The sequence below is a fragment of the Sander lucioperca genome, chromosome 11 (assembly GCF_008315115.2).
Source record: "Sander lucioperca isolate FBNREF2018 chromosome 11, SLUC_FBN_1.2, whole genome shotgun sequence".
Taxonomy (NCBI): domain Eukaryota; kingdom Metazoa; phylum Chordata; class Actinopteri; order Perciformes; family Percidae; genus Sander; species Sander lucioperca.
This window is the reverse complement of record NC_050183.1, coordinates 20,078,268-20,098,801: the sequence shown is the minus strand read 5'-3', so window position 1 is coordinate 20,098,801 and position 20,534 is coordinate 20,078,268. Positions and strand designations below refer to the sequence as shown.

The window sequence follows — 20,534 nt, the reverse complement described above, 5'->3', positions numbered from 1 at the left end:
GTGTGTGTGTGTGTGTGTGTGTGTGTGTGTGTGTGTGTGTGGGGTGATGATAGCTAATCCTCACAATCTCAGATCCCTTTGAACAATAAAAAAGGGCAAAATCTGAATAAAGTAGCTCCTCACACGCCTGGTAAACTGCATATTTATTTTTAAAATGTATCAGAGGCTTTTATCAGGGTCTGGGACAATCTAAAGTGACTCATTGCATCTTCTATTTATGGAATTATTTCCAGAATACTAAACTGAATTTCCAAGCACTTTTATTGTGACACTAGACTCCAGTACTGGTGTGATATGTAGCATCCTTCAGAAGAGTGGTATGAGTGATTGAAGTGCTTCAATTTCTCATCAGTACTTGCAAACTTAAACTCCCCAAAAAAGGTCCCTCTGTGGGACACTGACAGGCTCATAGTTGCATCACCTTGAAGCCCCAGAAGTCAATGTGGATCCAAACTGCCTTGTTCACAGTGACATCAGCTGGATGAAAAGAGGTATTGTCAGCTCTGTGGCAACATGAGACAACTTTCCTGCAGCGTGAGGTCTGCCTTTAAACCAAAGTCCCTTTTATAAATTTATTTCATCTACACATGTTGATCAAGACAAGCAAGTTACTCCTGCATCCAGACATTGCACTGAAAGTGTTATTGTGTACCAAGTCAGACCATCACACTGCATAAAACAGACACAGTCCAGCAGCTACAGACAGACATATGTGTCAGCGACATATGAGCTGCTTCACACTGGTCTCTGACTGTAGTGATCAAGCCTTGCAGGTCACAGACTGCTAGCGCTGCGAAATCCCTGTCCATTAAAGTGATGATGCTGCCACCCAGACTGAACACTTGCTTGTGTCAAAGTATGATCAACTTAACTTAAAGGTTAAAACCTATTAAATACAGGATTGATTTTAAGATTCTTTTATTTGCTTTCAAAGCCATTCATGGTCAGGCTCCCCAGTATATTTTAGAACTCTTCAGCCCCTACTCCAATTCCAGGCCTCTTAGATCCTCGAATCAATTATTTTTAACTGTTCCTCGATCGAAGTTAGTGGGTAAGGGAGATCGTGCCTTTTCTGTGGCAGCTCTAAAGCTTTGGAATAGTCTCCCACTTTGTCTCAGATGTTCCTCCTCCATTGACAGTTTTAAAACACATCTCATGACATATTTGATCTCAATGGCCTTTGGTTGCTCTTAGAGGTTTGTAGCATTTTAATAACGTATTGTACTGTATTTTCTACCTTTTGCATTGATTTTAGTGGTTGTGCTGTGCACTTCAATTTGTACAGTACTTTGGTCAATTTCGGTTGTTTTAAATGTGCTATAAAAATAAACTTGACTTGACTAATACCACAATTGTACGGTGGCCCTGAAGTGCAAATCACCACAGCAATTAGAGAAACGCAACAACAAATCATAAAACACAACGGCAAATAGGAAAACACGACAGCAAATAGGAAAACACGACAGCAAATAGGAAAACACGACAGCAAATATGAAAACACAATGGCAAATATGAAAACACGACGGCAAATATGAAAACACGACGGCAAATATGAAAACACGACAGCAAATAGGAAAACACGACAGCAAATATGAAAACACGACAGCAAATATGAAAACACGACGGCAAATAAAAACACGACGGCAAATAGGAAAACACGACGGCAAATAGGAAAACACGACAGAAAATATGAAAACACGACAGCAAATAGGAAAACACGACAGCAAATATGAAAACACGACAGCAAATATGAAAACACGACAGCAAATAGGAAAACACGACAGCAAATAGGAAAACACGACAGCAAATATGAAAACACAACAGCAAATATGAAAACACGACGGCAAATATGAAAACACGACGGCAAATAGGAAAACACAATGGCAAATATGAAAACACGACAGCAAATAGGAAAACACGACAGCAAATATGAAAACACGACAGCAAATATGAAAACACGACTGCAAATAAAAACACGACGGCAAATAGGAAAACACGACGGCAAATAGGAAAACACGACAGCAAATATGAAAACACGACGGCAAATATGAAAACACGACAGCAAATATGAAAACACAACAGAAAATATGAAAACACGACAGCAAATAGGAAAACACGACAGCAAATATGAAAACACGACGGCAAATATGAAAACACGACGGCAAATAGGAAAACACGACAGCAAATATGAAAACACGACGGCAAATATGAAAACACGACAGCAAATATGAAAACACGACAGAAAATATGAAAACACGACAGCAAATATGAAAACACGACAGCAAATATGAAAACACGACAGCAAATAGGAAAACACGACAGCAAATACGAAAAAACTTCAACAAATCACAAAACACAACGGCATTAACTTCTACCGGAAAAGGTAGGGCCTATCTAGTAGAGGACGGACCCTCCTGATTGGACAGACGCACTGTCTGTCTTTTGACAGGAAGGAGAGGTGAAAAAATAAAAGTGCCTCACTGTCTATGCTTTTAACAGACGGACTAGCCGTTTCTCATTTCAAAACACTGGACGAAATGGATGTGGAACTATGAACTGTGCTGTTGGTGAATCGGCGTCAGTCTGCTTGCAGGAGGAGAATATTCTGTCAGGAACTTTGCTCGCAACGTGCAAAGGTAGGTAACGTTACCGACACCGATAGGCTTTAATGTAAGCAATAGTCGTTTTGTCTTATTTATCCCATGTCAATAAATTAAAAACTCGTGGGAGTTCATGTTTGTACAGTAGTCATAACACTTACCGGTAAGGAGAATTGCAGTAGCTAACCGTTTACATTAGCTTGTAGTTTACTGCATGTATGCAACATTAGCTCATTGTCCAGTAGCTTCTAGCTTTCAGACAAATGCAGTGCAAAATATGATCAGCAACTACAAGGTAAACGCTACCAGCTAATGAGCTACCACAGGCAGTATGATATGCATTAAACTGTAAGTGAGAAAGGGTAAATAGTACTGTAAACACACAAGCTACAAGGCTACAACCAACATATGAAAAGTCATAATACCTCCATTGATAAACACCCACTAACACAGTAAAGGTAGGTGTAAGTGTGTTAAATGGTCAACAGTTGTCAGTTAAGACCATGATGAAGAAACTACACCACTACACAGTTACATGAAGTACCTTCATGTTTCAGTATGCTTAAATATACTTGTGATACAATTCTAATCTTACCAGGACAGGTTGGATAACTACTGGACTAACCTAATCTTTCTCCTTCTGTCTGCAGTCCGGAAGCAACACCATCATCGGGAGCTGAGTCTGATCGCCGCTTCATGTTGAATATACTTGTGTACAGTATATAGTAATGTTTGAATAAATGTTATAATAAAGATACATGTTTCATTAATGTCTTTTTAGAGCTTGTATACCTAACTAGTTATTAAAACAGGTAGCATCTGAATATAATTACTCAGTTAGAAGTTTCCTGTGTCCAGGTCATAATTTGATGGAAAAATAAACATTGAAAAACAGTTTATATTATATACACACCCAAAAACTTAAAAGACACAGACAAACTAGTTAATTTAATGCATTTATTTTTTGAATGGCAATCTCTAATATAGCAAATAATCTATTCAACATCTCTTTTTGGCCTCTGTCTCCCTGCTTGTCTTTTGCTTTCCCTCTCCTCCTCATCTCTCCCTTCTGGTGATGCTAGTGCAGCCACGACGCTGAAGTTGGCATCCGATTCGCAGCTTCTGATTTGGCAGTTAAGGGGTACTTAAAACTGTTTTTTTAACCTCTTACTGTATTGAATGAGTTTTAGTCATTAAGGTAAATTTATAATTATGTCTAAAACACACTTTTAGATTTGTGAAAGCTTTATTGTCTTTATGAGAAAATAAGTTTTTTTTCACATATAAACCACATTAGACTAGGTCTAGATCCACCTAGACTTGTCAAATCTGGACTACATTATCCCAGAGAGGCTAAGGAGTCTTAAAAACACAGTTTGGGATTTGTGAAAGCTTTATTCTATTTGTGAAAATGCCATAAAGGGAGATTTTACTGTTTTTTGCATATGTAGACCACATTGGACCAAGTCCACATCCAAAACCACAATACCTAAACTTGTCAAAACTGGACAAGAATTAACTCACTCTCTCCATGTCATTTATTATATCCATGAGCAGGTCTTCCCCTGTACTTGTGTAAACACGGTAACGCAAACTTGGTAATCTACAGTGGGCAATACAGCACCGTAAAGAAAAGACCTTTACGACAGCAGGTGTGGTGAAAATACTACCACTTTTGTCCAAAGTGGCCGCTAGAATTAACACAAACTGAAAGTTACATATAGCCACTTTAAGTCATAGAAAAAAATGTCTTCATGAATATAATGTGGAACTGCTGTGGACCTATCTCTGACAGCAACACATTTAGGATGTATTTGATCCTGTCAGAAGACACCATGGTGCACACTTTATCAGAGAGTGTGTCACAGCTGTCGAGGAAGTTTGACAGGTATTTCACAATCCTGTCCAGCTGGGTTTCATCATCAAAGAAGATCGGGACCCAGCGTTCCCCAGAAGTGGGGTTGCTCCTCACCTGAGACAATGGCCTATGAAGTATGAATTAAAAAAAATCTTAATAAATACTCAGTCCTGCCTCTTTTTCTGAGGAAAGGTGAGAAAACAACACTTATGTTGAAGGAGAAGGATTTGAAGAGTAATTTAAACCACTGGCAAATCTATGACGATATTTGGATTGATTTCCAAAAGGTAAAAATAACTTTTTCTACTTTTCTTTTGAAGTGAGAAGGAAGACCTGCTCATGGATATAAGAAATGACATGGAGAGACGTGGACTTGTACGTTGAATGTCAATTAGCAAAGGCCATGCTGTGGCAATAAAATAAAACAGTTTATTTAGCCTCTCTGGGATAATTTAGTCCTGATTTGACAAGTCTTAAGTATTGTGGTTTTGGATCTGGACCTGGTCCAATGTAGTCTATATGTGAAAAATACAGCAAAATCTCCCTTTATTGTGTTCTCATAAAGACAATAAAGCTTTCACAAATCTAAAAGTGTGTTTTAGACATAATTCATAATTTACCTTAATGACTAACACTCATTCAATACAGTAAGAGGTTAAAAAAACGGAGGATCAGTCACTTAGCAATGTAAATTATGTTTCCCTGCTGAATCGGACAGTTTTAAGTTCCACTTAAATTTCCCCTTAACTGCCGAATCGGAAGCTGCGAATCGGATGCCAACTTCAGCGTTGTAGTGCAGCCTCCATTTGTTCCTTAGTCCCTGTTAAAAGACAGCAAACACAAGAAAAAGATCTTTACCATTATAAATGCTATAACGGAATGTTATACTTGTTACATGGGAAACTACTCATACATTTTAGCTTTCATTTAACATTGCTAGTGAAGTTAACAAGGTGCAGCTTTACCTCCAATCCTGCAGCTACAACTGATAAACAAACCAATTTCTAAATCTCTGCTAACATTACGCATATACAGTAACGGCTTACAAAAAGAGATGAAAATGCCACCGGACATTAAACTTTACGAACACAAATGGCATAAAAGACAGCAACACAGCTAGCTAGCTAACAGCCTAATGTTAAATGATAGGTTCAGTTAGCTTAACGTTAGCTCGGGTGTATCTACCTAATTATAATAGCAATTTGTACCAGCATTAATGCATAACACTTGACATTGATGTAACACATTAACGGTGATAACAAATGTACGGCAAACACTAAATATACTTACATTTAAATGTTAATTGTGCCATCAGCGATGCCGCTCCAACTCCCACTTAGGTCCACCATTGTTGTTGTTTTTTTAACGAGCCGGCAAAGCCGCACGCATAGGATTGTGGGTGATTTGGGAGCGCGAAAGACAGACAGTGCGTCTGTCCAATCAGGAGGGTCCGTCCACTGCTAGATAGGCCCTACCTTTTCCGGTAGAAGTTAATGCCGTTGTGTTTTGTGATTTATTGAAGTGTTTTCCTATTTGCTGTCGTGTTTTCATATTTGCTGTTGTGTTTTCATATTTGCTGTCGTGTTTTCATATTTGCTGTCGTGTTTTCATATTTGCTGTCGTGTTTTCATATTTGCCGTCGTGTTTTCCTATTTGCCGTCGTGTTTTCCTATTTGCTGTCGTGTTTTCATATTCGCTGTCGTGTTTTCATATTTGCCGTCGCGTTTTTCTTATTGCTGTTGTGATTTGCACTTCAGGGCCACCATACAATTGCAGGTTTTCTTCACTTGTACATTCCTGTTAATCCCAAACATGACTAATGTCAATAAACTAACATTAGTCACTTTTCTCTTTTCAACCCAAGCCATCTAGAGAGCAATTACAGCTGACTTTTTCAGTAACATGTTGATCAGTCCACAAGGGTTTTTGAGTTACAAATGATGCTACACATGAATGACCTGTTAAGTGCCAGATCTTACTGAAATTTCTTGTAGCACTCGCTACTCAAACCATGGTTGAATTAGCTCGCACGGGTACCTCAGCCAAAAGTGTGTTATTTTAGGGCCAAATTGATCAGTACATCCCTACCTCTGTGACTGTAATCAGTCAGAGGCTATTCCACAGTATACAGGTTTCCCCTACAGATGTTTTAGGTTCATGGTTACATTGCTGCAAACAACAATGTTCACTAGTGTGACAAATTATTTTGTTTCCACACAGGATGCAGTGGCAATGTCCTGTCAGGCTACAGAGCCCCCTGCTGCCTGCCTGCTGTCATTATAAAACTGTTACATTTGTATTCTTACATTCTTCAGTGTCATTTGGAAAATATAAAAGCAGTTAGACAATTTAAAATGCAGATTTTTTATATTACATGGCTTTTGGGTTGTTGTTTTATTCTGAGCTGTAATTATCTCAGTAATTTATATTTAGCAGATTTTACAAACAACGTTTAGTGAATTAGGTACTGAAATTCAATTTCTCTGCTGTTTTCTTTCTGGAGTTTTCTCAACTGTTCAGCCAAAGAATCCCTTCTTCTTTGCTATTGAAGAGAAACACACTTGTTAGTACCTGTACATCATCCTCATTATCCTGCTTTTAGTCTGAATTTGTGTTCCTGCCCAATTAGATTCCTTACCTTTCTCCGTAACAGTATACATTGCCTCCATGCCCCCTTTAATGTGGTCAGTGACGTGACAGTGGAGCAGCCAGGTACCAGGATACGTAGGGCGCATCTTTACTGTCTGAACAGGAAAAAGAAGGCAATGCCAACATGGTTCACTGGTCACAAGTTTTATTTTTAATTATGTTTGACAGCAATGTCAAGCCACTGTAACTTACTCATGCAAAATGTTAAATCTTAATATCTATTGTATTTGTTAAAGATGGAAGGATTGGAAAAGGAACACTTCACTTATATTCAAGCTTGATATAATGTAATATAATTCTTGTTTGTTGCCCCATTTTGCAGATTTCTTCTGACCAGTTTTAAGAAAATATATTTCAAGGAAATGACTTGATACGATGATTTTACCATGAAACGGATAAGATTAACACCTTTTTCTGTGGTTACACTGATCGCTAGAACTTACACCAATGAGTATGTATTGACAATGAAATGTAACTTGCAGCATGTTTAATGTTGCAAAAGACAAATAAAATCAGGTTTTACCTGGAAGGTAGCTGGAAACAGCTCATACACATCAGTTCGATGAGGACCTCCACCCAGCTGTAGAGAAAGAAGAGTTGGTATTTGTGTGTACCAGCTTGTGTAATGTGTAACTGTGTAGGGGGGTCTTGCATGTTTGTATGTTTTATATACCTTGTATTCCACACTGTGTCCATGCCAGTGTGCAGTGTGTATGTCCACATCATTGCCCATTCCCATCAGGTACCAGTACACCTTATCACCCACCTCCATATTCAAACCATTGAGATTGCCATACAAATAACCATTAATGGCTGCAAGCAAAGAAAAGCACACATACACACAACATACATATGAAATACATTAAGGACATTTTGTTAGATGTCTAGACAAAGCAACAAAAATATCATCCCATCTGTCAAAATCATGCAGTTAATTTTGTGTGTGTGTTAATCTCACAGTGCATCTTGTTGCTCTCTATAAAGGTTTCATCATCCTTCAAGTTTGTGCGAGGGTTCCTGATGTGGGTCCTGATATTTTCATCCAGATACCTGGAATAATAATAACAGTAATAATTTGCCAAATATTGTACAATAGATATACAGTAGTTTATCTTCCTGGCATTGCTGCAGAAGAACATAAACACCACAAACAATGATGTACAGTCTATTCCGACAGTGATGTGTACAGAAAGTGTGCTAGGAGGATGACATAGTGTCAAAATATTAGGTGGGACCCTGTCAAATTTGTAATTGGCACATGTACACTTCACTGTTAAACTACTTCTACTGATGAACTACTCCCAATGGAAACTGTTGACAGTACAATCCGCACATTGTCATCATTACCTGTGGGATTGTTTCTAGAAAGTCAATTTACAAGTATACAGTTTTTGTTTTAGCATAATCAAAATTCCATTTAATTCCATTGTATTGGGATGGCAGCAGTAGGCGATTTGGAGGGGGGTGAGGGCGGGTTGCCATCCCACTTGTTAGCAACACAAGCAAAATACATCCCCTTCTTAATCTGCCATCCCTCTCCATCCCATACTACTAGGGCCTAGTAGCAGAGATAGTTTAGGGGCAGAGGGTTTGTTCAGTTGAATATATTAGTCTAGTCTTCTAGTCTGCCCTACTCATTGATCCTTTATCTGACTGAGGTTTGTGCAAGTTAGAATCTATGGCCCCGACCATGGCTCTGAAATATCAGAAGCCTTGCCATGGCGCTGTCCGTGGTGCTGAGGTAGCAGACAGATTTGTAATTGCGACTTTTTCTCTCAGTCCTGCCCTTCTGTCAGTTTCATCTTGGATGTATAATATTCTCTAAAATATAGCAGGTTACTTAAATAAACTGGCCTTCACATCACTAAGGTGTTTCCACTGGGCCATTCCCCCTGTTAAAAATTAACAAATTGGGCATAAGTTTCAGACAAAACCTTTACAGTTTTTTACGATCGCTATAACAATTTTTTCAATAGTTTTAACAACTTTCCTAAACTCTTAACACAGTTAGCACAACATCCGTCTTTGTAGGCTATACAATTAACACATTTCTTGTTGCTTTGACACAAAATGTATACAGTTAACACACATTTTAAATGCTTCAACTTCTTTTACACACAAGCTCAACCCAGACCAAAACAATGGATTTGTATTGCCAAGTTTACAAATGCTTTCACACTGTATGTCAGAACAGATAACATCATGTTCTAAACCTAATTTATCGGCGAAAATCAAAGTGAACAGCTGTTCATATTGTAAATTGAAACATAAATATATGCCCTGCATTTTATACATGCATTTACAGTTTTTTACGATCGCTATGGCACTTTTTTCAATACTTTTAACAACTTTCCTAAACTCTTAACACAGTTAGCACAACATCTGTCTGTGTAGGCTATACAATTAACACATTTCTTGTAGCTTTGACACAAAATGCATACAGTTAACACACATTTTAAATGCTTGAACTTCTTTTACACACAAGCTCCACCAAGACCAAAACAATGGATTTTTACTGACCAATTTACAAATGCTTTCACACTGTATGTCAGAACAGATAACAACATGTTCTTAACCTAACTTATAGGCTAAAGTCAAAGTGAACAGCTGTTCATATTGTAAATTGAAACACAAATATATCCCTGCATTTTATACATGCATTTATTGAGAAACAGCTGATTGAAGTTATACAAATAGATCAATCACAGCTGATTCCCTTCTAGGAAACACACCACTCAGGTGTTGAGGTTCTTTCAATCACATGATCATATGGTAGTACAGTAAAAGTGGACCTATTTGAACAATATACTGTAGATAAACACAGAAAATAAGAAAAATGCCTTCACGAGGGAGAGGAAGAGGAGTACCAGGACAATTCTGTCTCTGTCTTCTTTTTTTCATAAACCGTACATTCTATAAAGCTACTCTGAGATGGGTCATTCATTTTTTGTATTGAATCTCTGCAGCAAAAGAAACAAAACGGTGGCTGGGTTGGCTCAGTGGGTAGAGCAGGTGCACATATACTTGGAGGTTTATGCCTTGACGCAAATCTGACTTGTGACGATTTCCTGCATGTCTTCCCCCTCTCTCTCTCCCCTTTCTCAACTAGCTGTCCTGTCAAATAAAAGCGGAAAAGCCCAAAAAATAATCTTTAAAAAAAAAAGAAATATGCATGCATTTACTAAACCCAACAAAACAAAAATGTAGAGAGGCTTCAAGAGAAACTGCAGTCCAAAACACAATCTATGATCAATACAATATACTATTGTCTGCAGACCTGACACATTTAAAATAATGCAGTTTCTGTAATTCCATGGGATGTTAGTGTTTTGTATGACATTGTTCTATGATTGACTAAATGTTCCTGTAGGGAGAGAACATGTGTTAGTGTTTTGGAAGAATTATTTGACTTAGACACATGATTGCATTGTTTTGGTAAACACAGTGTATTGTGTTAGTGAATTATTGTATTTTGAAAATCAGTGTTGGAGTTTAGTTTACAATGTGTGATTTTGAGCATGAAATTAACTGTTTTGTCAATCGTGTGTTGTAGGTGTGTTGGTGCGTTAAGAGTTTAGGAAAGTTGTTAAAAGTATTGAAAAAATTGTCATAGCGATTGTGAAAAACTGTATTGAGAAACAGCTGATTGAAGTTATGCAAATGGATCAATCAGCATGACCGTATGGTAGTACATACAGTACTGTAAAAGAGGACCTATTTGAACAATATAGATGAACACAAAGAAAGTAAGAAAAATGCCTGCACAAGGGAGGGGAAGACGAGTACCGAGACAATTCTTTCTTCTTTTTTTCATAAACCGTACATTCTATAAAGCTACTCTGAGATGGGTCATTCATTTTTTTTATTGAATTTCTGCAGCAAAAGAAACCAAACACATGCATTTACTAAACCCATCAAAACAAAAATGTAGAGAGGCTTCAAGAGAAACTGCGGTGTAAAACACAATCTAGGATCAATACAATATACTATTGTCTATTGTATAAGGGTAGACCTGACACATTTAAAATAATGCAGTTTCTGTAACTCCATCTGATGTTAGTGTTTTGCATGACATTGTGCTACAATTGACTAAATGTTCCTGTTGGGAGAGAACATGTGATAGTGTTTTGGAAGAATTATTTGATTTTGAGACATGTTTGCATTGTTTTGGTGGACATAGTGTATTGTGTTAGTGAATTATTGTATTTTGAAAATTAGTGTTAGAGTTTAGTTTTCAATGTGTGATTTTGAGCATGAAATTAACAGTTTTGTCAATTGTGTGTTGTAGGTGTGTTGGTGCGTTAAGTACGGTGGCCGACAGGGGCAAACGCCCTGCAACTTAAGAAAACACACGCAAATAGACAAAACACAAGCAAATTAAGAAAACAACTTCATTAATTTGACAACACATGTGCAGCATTCAGCAAACGCACTGCAAATATTACAACACAACCAAATAGATAAACGCACTGCAAATAAAAAACAATGCAAAAAGAAAAGCACGCAAACCCCGAAAAAAGAAGCGATGCAAAAAGAAAAACAACTTCATTAATTTGACAACACATGCGCAGCATTCAGCAAACGCACTGCAAATACACACAACACAACCAAATAGATAAACGCGTTGGAAATATGAAACGATGCAAAAAGAAAAGCACACAAACCCAGAAAACAAATGCAACAATTTGCATTCGCGTTTATCTATTTGGTTGTGTTGTGTGTATTTGCAGTGCGTTTATGTATTTGGTTGTGTTGTGTGTATTTGCAGTGCGTTTGCTGAATCCTGCGCATGTGTTGTCAAATTAATGAAGTTGTTTTTCTTTTTGCATCGCTTCTTTTTTCGGGGTTTGCGTGTTTTTCTTTTTGCATCGTTTTTTATTTGCAGTGCGTTTATCTATTTGGTTGTTTTGTGTGTATTTGCAGCGCGTTTATCTATTTGGTTGTTTTGTGTGTATTTGCAGTGCGTTTGCTGAATGCTGCACATGTGTTGTCAAGTTAATGAAGTTGTTTTCTTAATTTGCTTGTGTTTTGTCTATTTGCGTGTGTTTTCTTAAGTTGCAGGGCGTCTGCCCCTGTCGGCCACCGTAAGTTAAGAGTTTAGGAAAGTTGTTAAAAGTATTGAAAAAATTGTCATAGCGATCAGGAAAAACTGTAAATATAAAACCAAAACAGCATTTGCATTGTAGATACCATGAATTAAATGGACTAAATCTGTTTTTGTATTTAAGTGTACTAACTACTAAACGTCTAAAACGGTTAGACTCTACTTACCAGCTTTCATTCTCATCAAAAACCAGGAAAAGCAGCGCAAACTCTTCTACTTCCTTCTTCATACCAAGAGTCCTGGAAGCAACACAGTTTGAACAACTGTACATTAGCACTCTATTATACTCGTTGCGTGATGCAGAACCAAAATAATTATATCTGCCTTAGACCGCAGATCTGGAAATCACACCAGCACGCTGTATACGCTACATAAATAGTTCTTTATTCATTTACAGATGCAAAACCACTCACCTGCCCCAGCTACGGCGACAGATCACCAACGAACCAATCAGACCGCTGTACAGGTCCTGTTAAGCAGGGAGACAACATAAGTGTGTGTGTGTGTGTGTGTGTGTGTGTGTGTGTGTGTGTGTGTGTGTGTGTGTGTGTGTGCGTGCGTGCGTGCACGTGTGTGTTAGCGCACCTTGGTAACATCAGCAGTGGAGTAGTATGCTGACACAGTGCACTGTTCCTGCTCTGGGGTTGGTCCTGTATTCTTATTAACGTACCAGTAGTAGGAGTGAGTCTCACCTGGAAAAAGACATTTTTTCAAGCTACTGAATTCCATGCTATATTACGATAACTTAAAGTTACACAGAGTCTAATAGAGCTGGGTGGAGGGACAGATAATACTGAGGTCAGCTAATACACGGGCATACACAGAAACCTTTATATTCTCAGAAAATTAAAGACATACACGCTTCGATTGTAATACACAATGATAATTAAATAAATCCACAATAAAAAAAAGCATTTTGTGATTTTCTATCTGTCTCTTTATTAGTTGTCTGCCTCCCTGTCAGCTGATATTCTTTCTGTCTCTACCTGGTTGGGTGAGATGAACATCTGGGGTTTCTGTCTTGACTCCATGTGCGTGGATAGAATAAGGCCTGGATGCCATGTTTTTAAAAACCACTGTCACCTTGTCTCCCACATCAGCATGAATCATTGGACCTGATAGAAGGGAAAGTGTTCTATTGACAAGACCAATCAGGCTGGAAAATAAATCCATGATGTTTCATATATGTGTGGCTTTTATTTTACAATCACAGTTTTTCTGCATTTCTTAATGGCCAGAAAGCCTACCCATAATGCCGAGGTGTTCCATATCGGCTGTTCTTTCCACCTCCTTGGTGAACTTGTTATTGGTGAACTGGCGGTAGACTACCTTCTTGTAACGGGAGCCTATAAACCCACCCTGCTGGTCCAGGAAGGCATGAGCAGGGCTGCACAGGGAGAGGACCGGCTTATTTTGCAGAGGAATAAGTGGTTGAGGCTTGGTGTGTGTGTGTGTGTGTGTGTGTGTGTGTGTGTGTGTGTGTGTGTGTGTGTGTGTGCGTGCGTGCAATTTTCTGCTGATATTCTGTACGAACACTTTGTAACTATTTGTGCAGACTACATGTCTGCACGAATGACTATATACTACTCAATGACTACATATGCAGTGGTACTGTACCTCTCCTGACCGCGGAACATCTCAGCCTCCCAAGTGCGGTTTGGAGAGTAGTCCCACTCCATTTCCATGGCAGCGATGTAATAGGTTTTTGAGTGAAGCATAATCTCACCCTGACGCTGAAGCAGGCTGCATTTTTTTACCGTGTAGTTGGCTCTCATCCCACCCCGATAATGGTTCACTGTGGCTGACACCACTTCAAACTGACCTGAAACACACACAAAAATCATGTGTGCAGAAATATACTGTGGTGTGTGTGTGTGTGTGTGTGTGTGTGTGTGTGTGTGTGTGTGTGTGTGTGTGTGTGTGTGTGTGTGTGAGTGAGAGGGAGTGGGAGAGAGAGAGTTGTATACCCATGCTGTCTGGCTCCATAGTGACAGTGTGTGAGATGTGAGGGAAGACACTGATGGTGTCTCGTCTGTTCTGGCGGTAGATGAAGCGGTTTCCCTGGAAGTAAAGGCTGATGATATCTGTCTCTGAACCCAGTCCTGACACATGCCACGATACTTTCTCCCCCTTACACATGGTCAGGCCTGGGAGATTCCTATACACAAAGCCATTGATGGCTAATAGAGAGAGACACAGTAATAAAACATATAGTGATTATCTCAAAAATGATAAAATTATTCAGGGACAAATTCTCCTATGATAAGAGAATCAAAAATCTAACTTTTTTGCTAAGCATGACAAATTCATATGTAGTGAGTGATCTGAGCTGCCAGTGATCAGTATGTGAATATGTGTATGCTACACACCATGCATCTTGTTGCTTTCTATAAAGCCTTCATCTTCCTTGTTAACAGTAGAGGGAACAGTGCTTAGGGACTTAATGTTGTCGTCCAGATACCAGCTCAGGTTCTCATCAAATATTGTGGCCATGAGGTGGAACTCTTTGTCGTAGTTTTTCTACATGAGGAGAAGAAGAGGAAAGGTGTCAAAAATGTGGTTTCATCAATACATTTTAATTATGCTCTGATTCAATTGGAGCTGTCCTCCATCCTTTTGCCAATATCCCACACATCGGGATGTGTCCTAATCAAAAACTTGTGTAGTTTCTGACGCTCTCTTCTCACCTGTTGTCCTTTTTTAAGTGATCCAGGTCGACAGATAAGGAGCGGTCCAACCAGTCCAGAGTGGGTGTCTTTAACAGGGTCCACTCCAGAGTAGTACAGATAGGACAGACAGTCAGCCTCCCCTTCTACTGGACCAGCACCCACTGGCACCGTCCACTCATAGGTGTGCATTGTCCCAGGTCTGACCAGAGCAGCTGGGGGAGGGGTCACCACTCCTGATTACATAGATTTATATAAAGAAAGTGAATTATTATAATGATAATAACAATAACACATGCTGACTTAGATTAGTGATGTAAGTAATAAATCAGGTTACTTGGTTCCCTCTTTAGCTCCCGCAGTTTCTTCGCTGTATGGGACTCTGAGGAGAATAAGTGTAGGGGAAGAAAGACAGAGACACAAAAAAGGATGAGGGAGCGTTTCATGAATAATGTAGTTCATTGATAACAGTGTTTATGTATTTGCGTGTATTAACCTTCTAGTTCATTGTGATAGAGCGTCCCATCCTGTTCGATACTGTACTGAACACCATGTGGTTGTATACTATAAGGCCGGCTGGCTTTGTTCTTAAACACCACCTTGATGGTGTCTTTCTCTTCAGCTCGCAGCACAGGACCTGGAGACAAAAACAACACACAGGCACAAAGTTAGGACAAAGGACCATTAGATGGAATTTTGTTGGGAGACATCTCATCACGGTAACAATATCCTGCAGACATATTTCCAACATTTGTGTTGAAACTGGCAAACTGTTAAAGCAAAGGAGGAAGTCTGTCCAAAATATGAATCAAGACTTTAATGCCTTCAACAATGATGATGAAGGTCAAAAGATAAGACAAGTGACATACCCAAAAAGCAGTTTCTCTGTTTTCTGTCTATATAATCTGAATATCTTGGGGTTTGGGATAGTTGGTTGGACCAAACAAGCAAATTTAAGTTTTAACTTTAAAGGGGCGCAATACAAACCTGCGGGCAAATTAGTTACATAGAAATACCATTGATTCATTTATTAACAAGAGCGCTTGGCTTCTGCGTACAGAGAATCTCGGACTCTGAAAAAGTGCTAACAACCTTAGCCCAGCCTGGATTACCCAGAATTCCAAGGTGTTCCTCCTCTGGGCTGCGTAGCATCTTTGTTGTGAAGGTGATGTCAGTGTATTCCACATAGCGGACCTTCTTATAGCGGCTTCCAATGCGGTTTTGTCTTCTGGTTACAAACATGTCTGCTTCACTACACACACACACACACACACACAAGTACAAATTATGAATGTGTCTCACAGAAACATCAAGGCCAGACTGTACCATTTCATATGTGTTATGTATATAGTAACTAACCCATCAGTAGGCGGCGTAGGAGCATAGTCCCAGACTTCTTCTTCAGCAGCAATAAAGAACGGTCTGAGCTCACCGTGTGGCCGGGGCTTATGGACATTGGGGAAACACTTCTTGATCTCAAATATAGCCTGCATTCCAGCTGGACAAAACCATGAAACAAAAAGTCACAAAGAAATACTAAACAAATGAGACAAGTATCCAGTTGGGTGACAAAACGTCGTGCGTGAGCTCACCCATCAAATGGTCATTAACGGTGCACGTCAGCAGCCAGTTTCCGGGATTGTCAGCCATCATTTCAGCTGTAGTGCTGGAGGCTGGGAAAAGACTGACTGTGTCTGTGTGATGGTTCTGAATGGTCAGAATCTGGCCATGGAAATTAACTGAATGCATGTCCACCTGGGGTTGAGGACATTCAAACTGGGTTCAGACCAGGTGCTTGTAGCTAACACCGAGATATAGGCTACGAACTGCAAGAAATAAACTTATTTTTGGACAAAGTAACACGTTCACATCAACAGAGGCAAGATTTAATTGTAGAGCGTCTTTTTGACAATTTGAACTCAAATCATTTAAAAAATCATTGGCGAAAGACACCGCAACAGACTTTTAGCTACAAAATGTGAAAACTGACTTGCGTTCTTAAAAGGTTTTATATATAAATATATATATATATATATATATATATATATATATATATATATATATATATATATATATATATATTTATATATAATGTGTGAAATGTTTAAAGGTACTTGATGGTCTTGTCAGAAAACTTTAGCATATTGTAAGGCATTAAGGCTGACAAAGTTTGTAAAAGATATTTAGCCTCTTTTAAATGTACTTAAAAAGACGAAACCGACATAATGCAAAATGTCTAAGATTAAAAGGGCTAATTGTATATTTTGAATTTTGATAAGTTATGTTCCTTAACTAAGTGATTTTAATGAGCAATGTTCGGAAAAAAATATATTAGACATAAAACTTGAACATTACAATAACATATTTAAAGAATCCTTACATCAGATATTCTGGTTAGCAATAAGAATTATAATATACAATATTTACCTCATTGCCTAAGCCAATCATGTGCCAGTGGATCTTGTTGCCTTGGCACATGCTCAGTCCAGGCAGGTTACCGTACAGAAAACCATTTATACCTGCAATCCACACTCAGAGTTAAAGGTAGGTGTATGTACTGTATATGGGTACGTGTCTGGGGACGAGGATGCTCCCCCCTCACCGTGCATTTTGTTGCTCTCAATGAAATCTTCATCCTCCTTCAGGCCTCCGGCAGGAGCCCTAATGTACGTCCTGATGTTGTCGTCCAGGTACCAGCTGAAGTTCTCATCTGACACCATGAAGAGCAAAGCATACAGATAGTCTCCTGACCTGTCTCCATGCAAGTCCAGAGTTCCTACAGAGGAGAAGATATTATGCATTCATGTTTTAAAGGGGAAACCTACTTAAAGGCAGTACAAACCTCTTTTGTCAATGAACTTCTTACGATCAACTAATCCATTATTGAACTAATCGTTTCAACACTAATAAAACTAGTAAGAAATATTGCTGAATTCCTGTCAAATCAATACTACAAAGCAGCATTAAAAATGTTTCTTAAGTAACAATAGAGAAATATAATCAAGTACCTCAAAATAGTACAGCACTTGAGGAAATGTACTTAGTTCCACCACTGGATACTGTAAGGTTAAATAGCTTCCCGTACCTGTCTTACAGGTGATGAGGGGTCCTATCAGTCCTGCAGCGATGTCTTTTGGTGGGCTCACGTGGGAGTGGTAGAATCTGGTCATGCAATTGCTGTCCTCTGATGACGGGCTGTGGCTCTCTGGGAGGGTCCACTCATAGGTCACTGTTGTACCAGTAGGCACTGAGTCGTCACGCTTCAGCTCTGGACCAGTACCGTCTGGGTATAGGGCTCCTGAAAAGACAGATCCACAAACAGAAAGTCACAAAGTCACACATCAATCTGTTATCTGTCTATTAAGTCTGCCGATTGATTTGTGCATTGATCATTAATTCCTCACCCTCATTGCCCTTGCTATAGTTCAATCCATGTGGGTGGATGCTGTAAGGTCTGGTTGCCATGTTCTTCAGGTGGACAATCAATGTGTCTCCCTCCTCAGCCATCAACAGGGGTCCAAGGTAGCCCAGCCAGTTTGGTTTTATCACCTCAGTCCTGTAGGTGGCGTCGCTGTACTGCTTATACACAGCCTTCTTGTAGGTGGAGCCAATACGCTGGGGGCCACTCTTTAAAAACACTGCGGCTTGTCTACGGAAAAACATGAGGATGATTATGGATTACAGTTAAAATATTTAAAAAATCTGTAATTGGCTAAAACAACTAAAAGAGCGCAGCAATCCTAATGTAGATACTTAAAAATATATATATTACTTTCTGATTAGGGCTTTTCACATCAGACATTTTAAGAATCAGAATCAGAAAAGGATTTAGTCCATTTATTGAGTCTGCACAGCACAATAGACCTTTTTTACCCGCACACTCCTTATGGTCTTGACACCATTTTGACCACAAATGGTCTTCCTAGATTATTGATGAATGTAGCCAGCCAGGAATGTAGTCATTCATTGTGATTTTCTATTTGTCAAAGCGTCATATTGTGTTTTGATGGTCTTGTCTCATGTCATTGTATTTAACCAATATTTGGCCAGTTTTTGTTAGGCCTTTATGTACCTACTGAATTCTGCATGTATGTGCTGTATTTGTAAACGAAGGAAAGTGTCTGTAAAGGTGGTTCTGTATACATTGGTGATTGTGCAGGCACAAGTATTCATTCATGTATGTTTTTAAATGCATCCAATCAAGTCAATGTATTTAAGAGTAAATCTTAAAGCAAGTGGACTAAGTAATACAAATTAAACAACAGGTAAACGTAAAAGGCCTTTTGCACGGAAAGCACATTAAAAAGAATACACAGAATCGCTGTTCAAAGGATGCATCTCTGAAATGTTCTTACATAAACTGAAAGAATACGTGTTGCATGTTAAGAAAATGATCCTACTTCTGAAGCTACATAAACCATGTAACAACTCATTGAATTATCTAGAGAGAGAAAAAAAACATTGTCACAAGGCTATTTTTCGTATACATTAAAAGTTGACCTTTTGAACTTACAAGGTTTTCACACAACAGCGATGATTGTGATTGAACTATAAAGCAATTGTTAACACGTGGGATTTAAAAAATGATAAACAGTAGATGGGAAGACTTGAAATTGAGGGGTAAATTGTTTAGCAGCCTAGGGCAAAAACTTGAAAATGATCAAATATCCATGGATTTTAAATAAGATCATGGAATTGAGGTGGAGGGAGTACTGGAGAAATTGGGGATTATAATATGATCCTAATTTTAAAATGTAGAAATATTAACATTTAAAGCGACGCCAATACAGGAGAGATATGGTTTCTTTTCTTGGTACCAACAAGGAGTCTTGCTGCAGAATTTGGACCAACTCTGTGAAGGCTGACTGACTGAGTGACTCCAACATTATCGAGACAAGACAATGTACTGTGCATGTACTTACTCATCCTCCTGCAGAGTACGGTTTTGAATGAAGTTCATCCCGCTTGGGGCATAGTTCCAAGACACCTCTTCTATCCTAAGGAAGTACTCTCTCCTCATCCCAGACACACATCCTGCTGCCCCACACAGCAGCAACACTCCACTTAACCACAACCGATGCATTTGACCAACTACAAGTTAAACTGCCAAGGAGGAAGATGAGTCTTTATTTCTGTTCAGTGATCCAGAGGATAATAATGATGAAGACAAACAGTGCATGCAACTGACAGCTGTCAGTCAGTCTATCTGAGAGACTTTAGACCCTCTGTGTATCTTTATACTCCCTCAGCTGGCTGCTGGGAGTAGAGGGGTCACTGACCAACAAACAGGGTTTGAGCCAACCTGTCACAATCAAAAGGTTAGACTTGCACAAGAACACGTTTTTCTATGCAACATCCACATTTAATAGTCCAAACATAACGAGATCAGGTATAAGTTACATTTACATTAGACTTCATATCTCCTTTTAGTCCGAACATAGAAAGCCAGATGTGTACCGCATACATTCTTTTTGTTTATCTGCCAAAAATTGAGTGCAGTAATGACGGCAACACACTGACTTTTGATCCAGTCAATACTGCTGTCCAAAGTTAACTGCAAAAGATTGAAAAAGACAATCACGTCCTAGTGTCATAATAGTTTAAATACTTTAACACTCATTTAAATTAAGGCCAATAAATGCTTCTTTTAAGACCAG

At 38.9% G+C, this 20,534-nt stretch overlaps 1 protein-coding gene across 1 annotated transcript; it reads right to left on the bottom strand.

Moving 5' to 3' along the window:
- Window positions 1-6,647: 6,647 nt before the first annotated feature.
- LOC116039098 (ceruloplasmin) lies at window positions 6,648-20,099 on the bottom strand. Its single transcript, XM_031283856.2, has 24 exons — window positions 19,800-20,099; window positions 18,282-18,526; window positions 17,963-18,175; window positions 17,480-17,653; window positions 17,305-17,396; window positions 16,470-16,632; window positions 16,237-16,375; window positions 15,990-16,129; window positions 15,374-15,514; window positions 15,215-15,259; window positions 14,899-15,113; window positions 14,581-14,731; window positions 14,179-14,391; window positions 13,829-14,033; window positions 13,459-13,598; window positions 13,198-13,326; window positions 12,797-12,903; window positions 12,625-12,680; window positions 12,379-12,450; window positions 8,066-8,157; window positions 7,781-7,920; window positions 7,631-7,687; window positions 7,097-7,202; window positions 6,648-7,000 (listed from the first exon to the last, which is right to left on the bottom strand). Exons 1-24 carry the CDS (start codon window positions 19,958-19,960, stop codon window positions 6,975-6,977), a joined length of 3,222 nt encoding a protein of 1,073 aa, XP_031139716.1. The 5' UTR covers window positions 19,961-20,099; the 3' UTR covers window positions 6,648-6,974.
- Window positions 20,100-20,534: the final 435 nt, after the last annotated feature.

Bases quoted from the DNA above. Each gene is read 5' to 3' on its own strand.
- LOC116039098 (XM_031283856.2), bottom strand. From the start codon at position 19,960: ATGCATCGGTTGTGGTTAAGTGGAGTGTTGCTGCTGTGTGGGGCAGCA. The intron at 12,451-12,624 runs GTGAGTGGTTTT...TGTTGCTTCCAG, and splicing joins TGTCGCCGTAGCTGGGGCAG to GACTCTTGGTATGAAGAAGG. The intron at 7,921-8,065 runs GTGAGATTAACA...CTTTGCTTGCAG, and splicing joins AGAGAGCAACAAGATGCACT to CCATTAATGGTTATTTGTAT.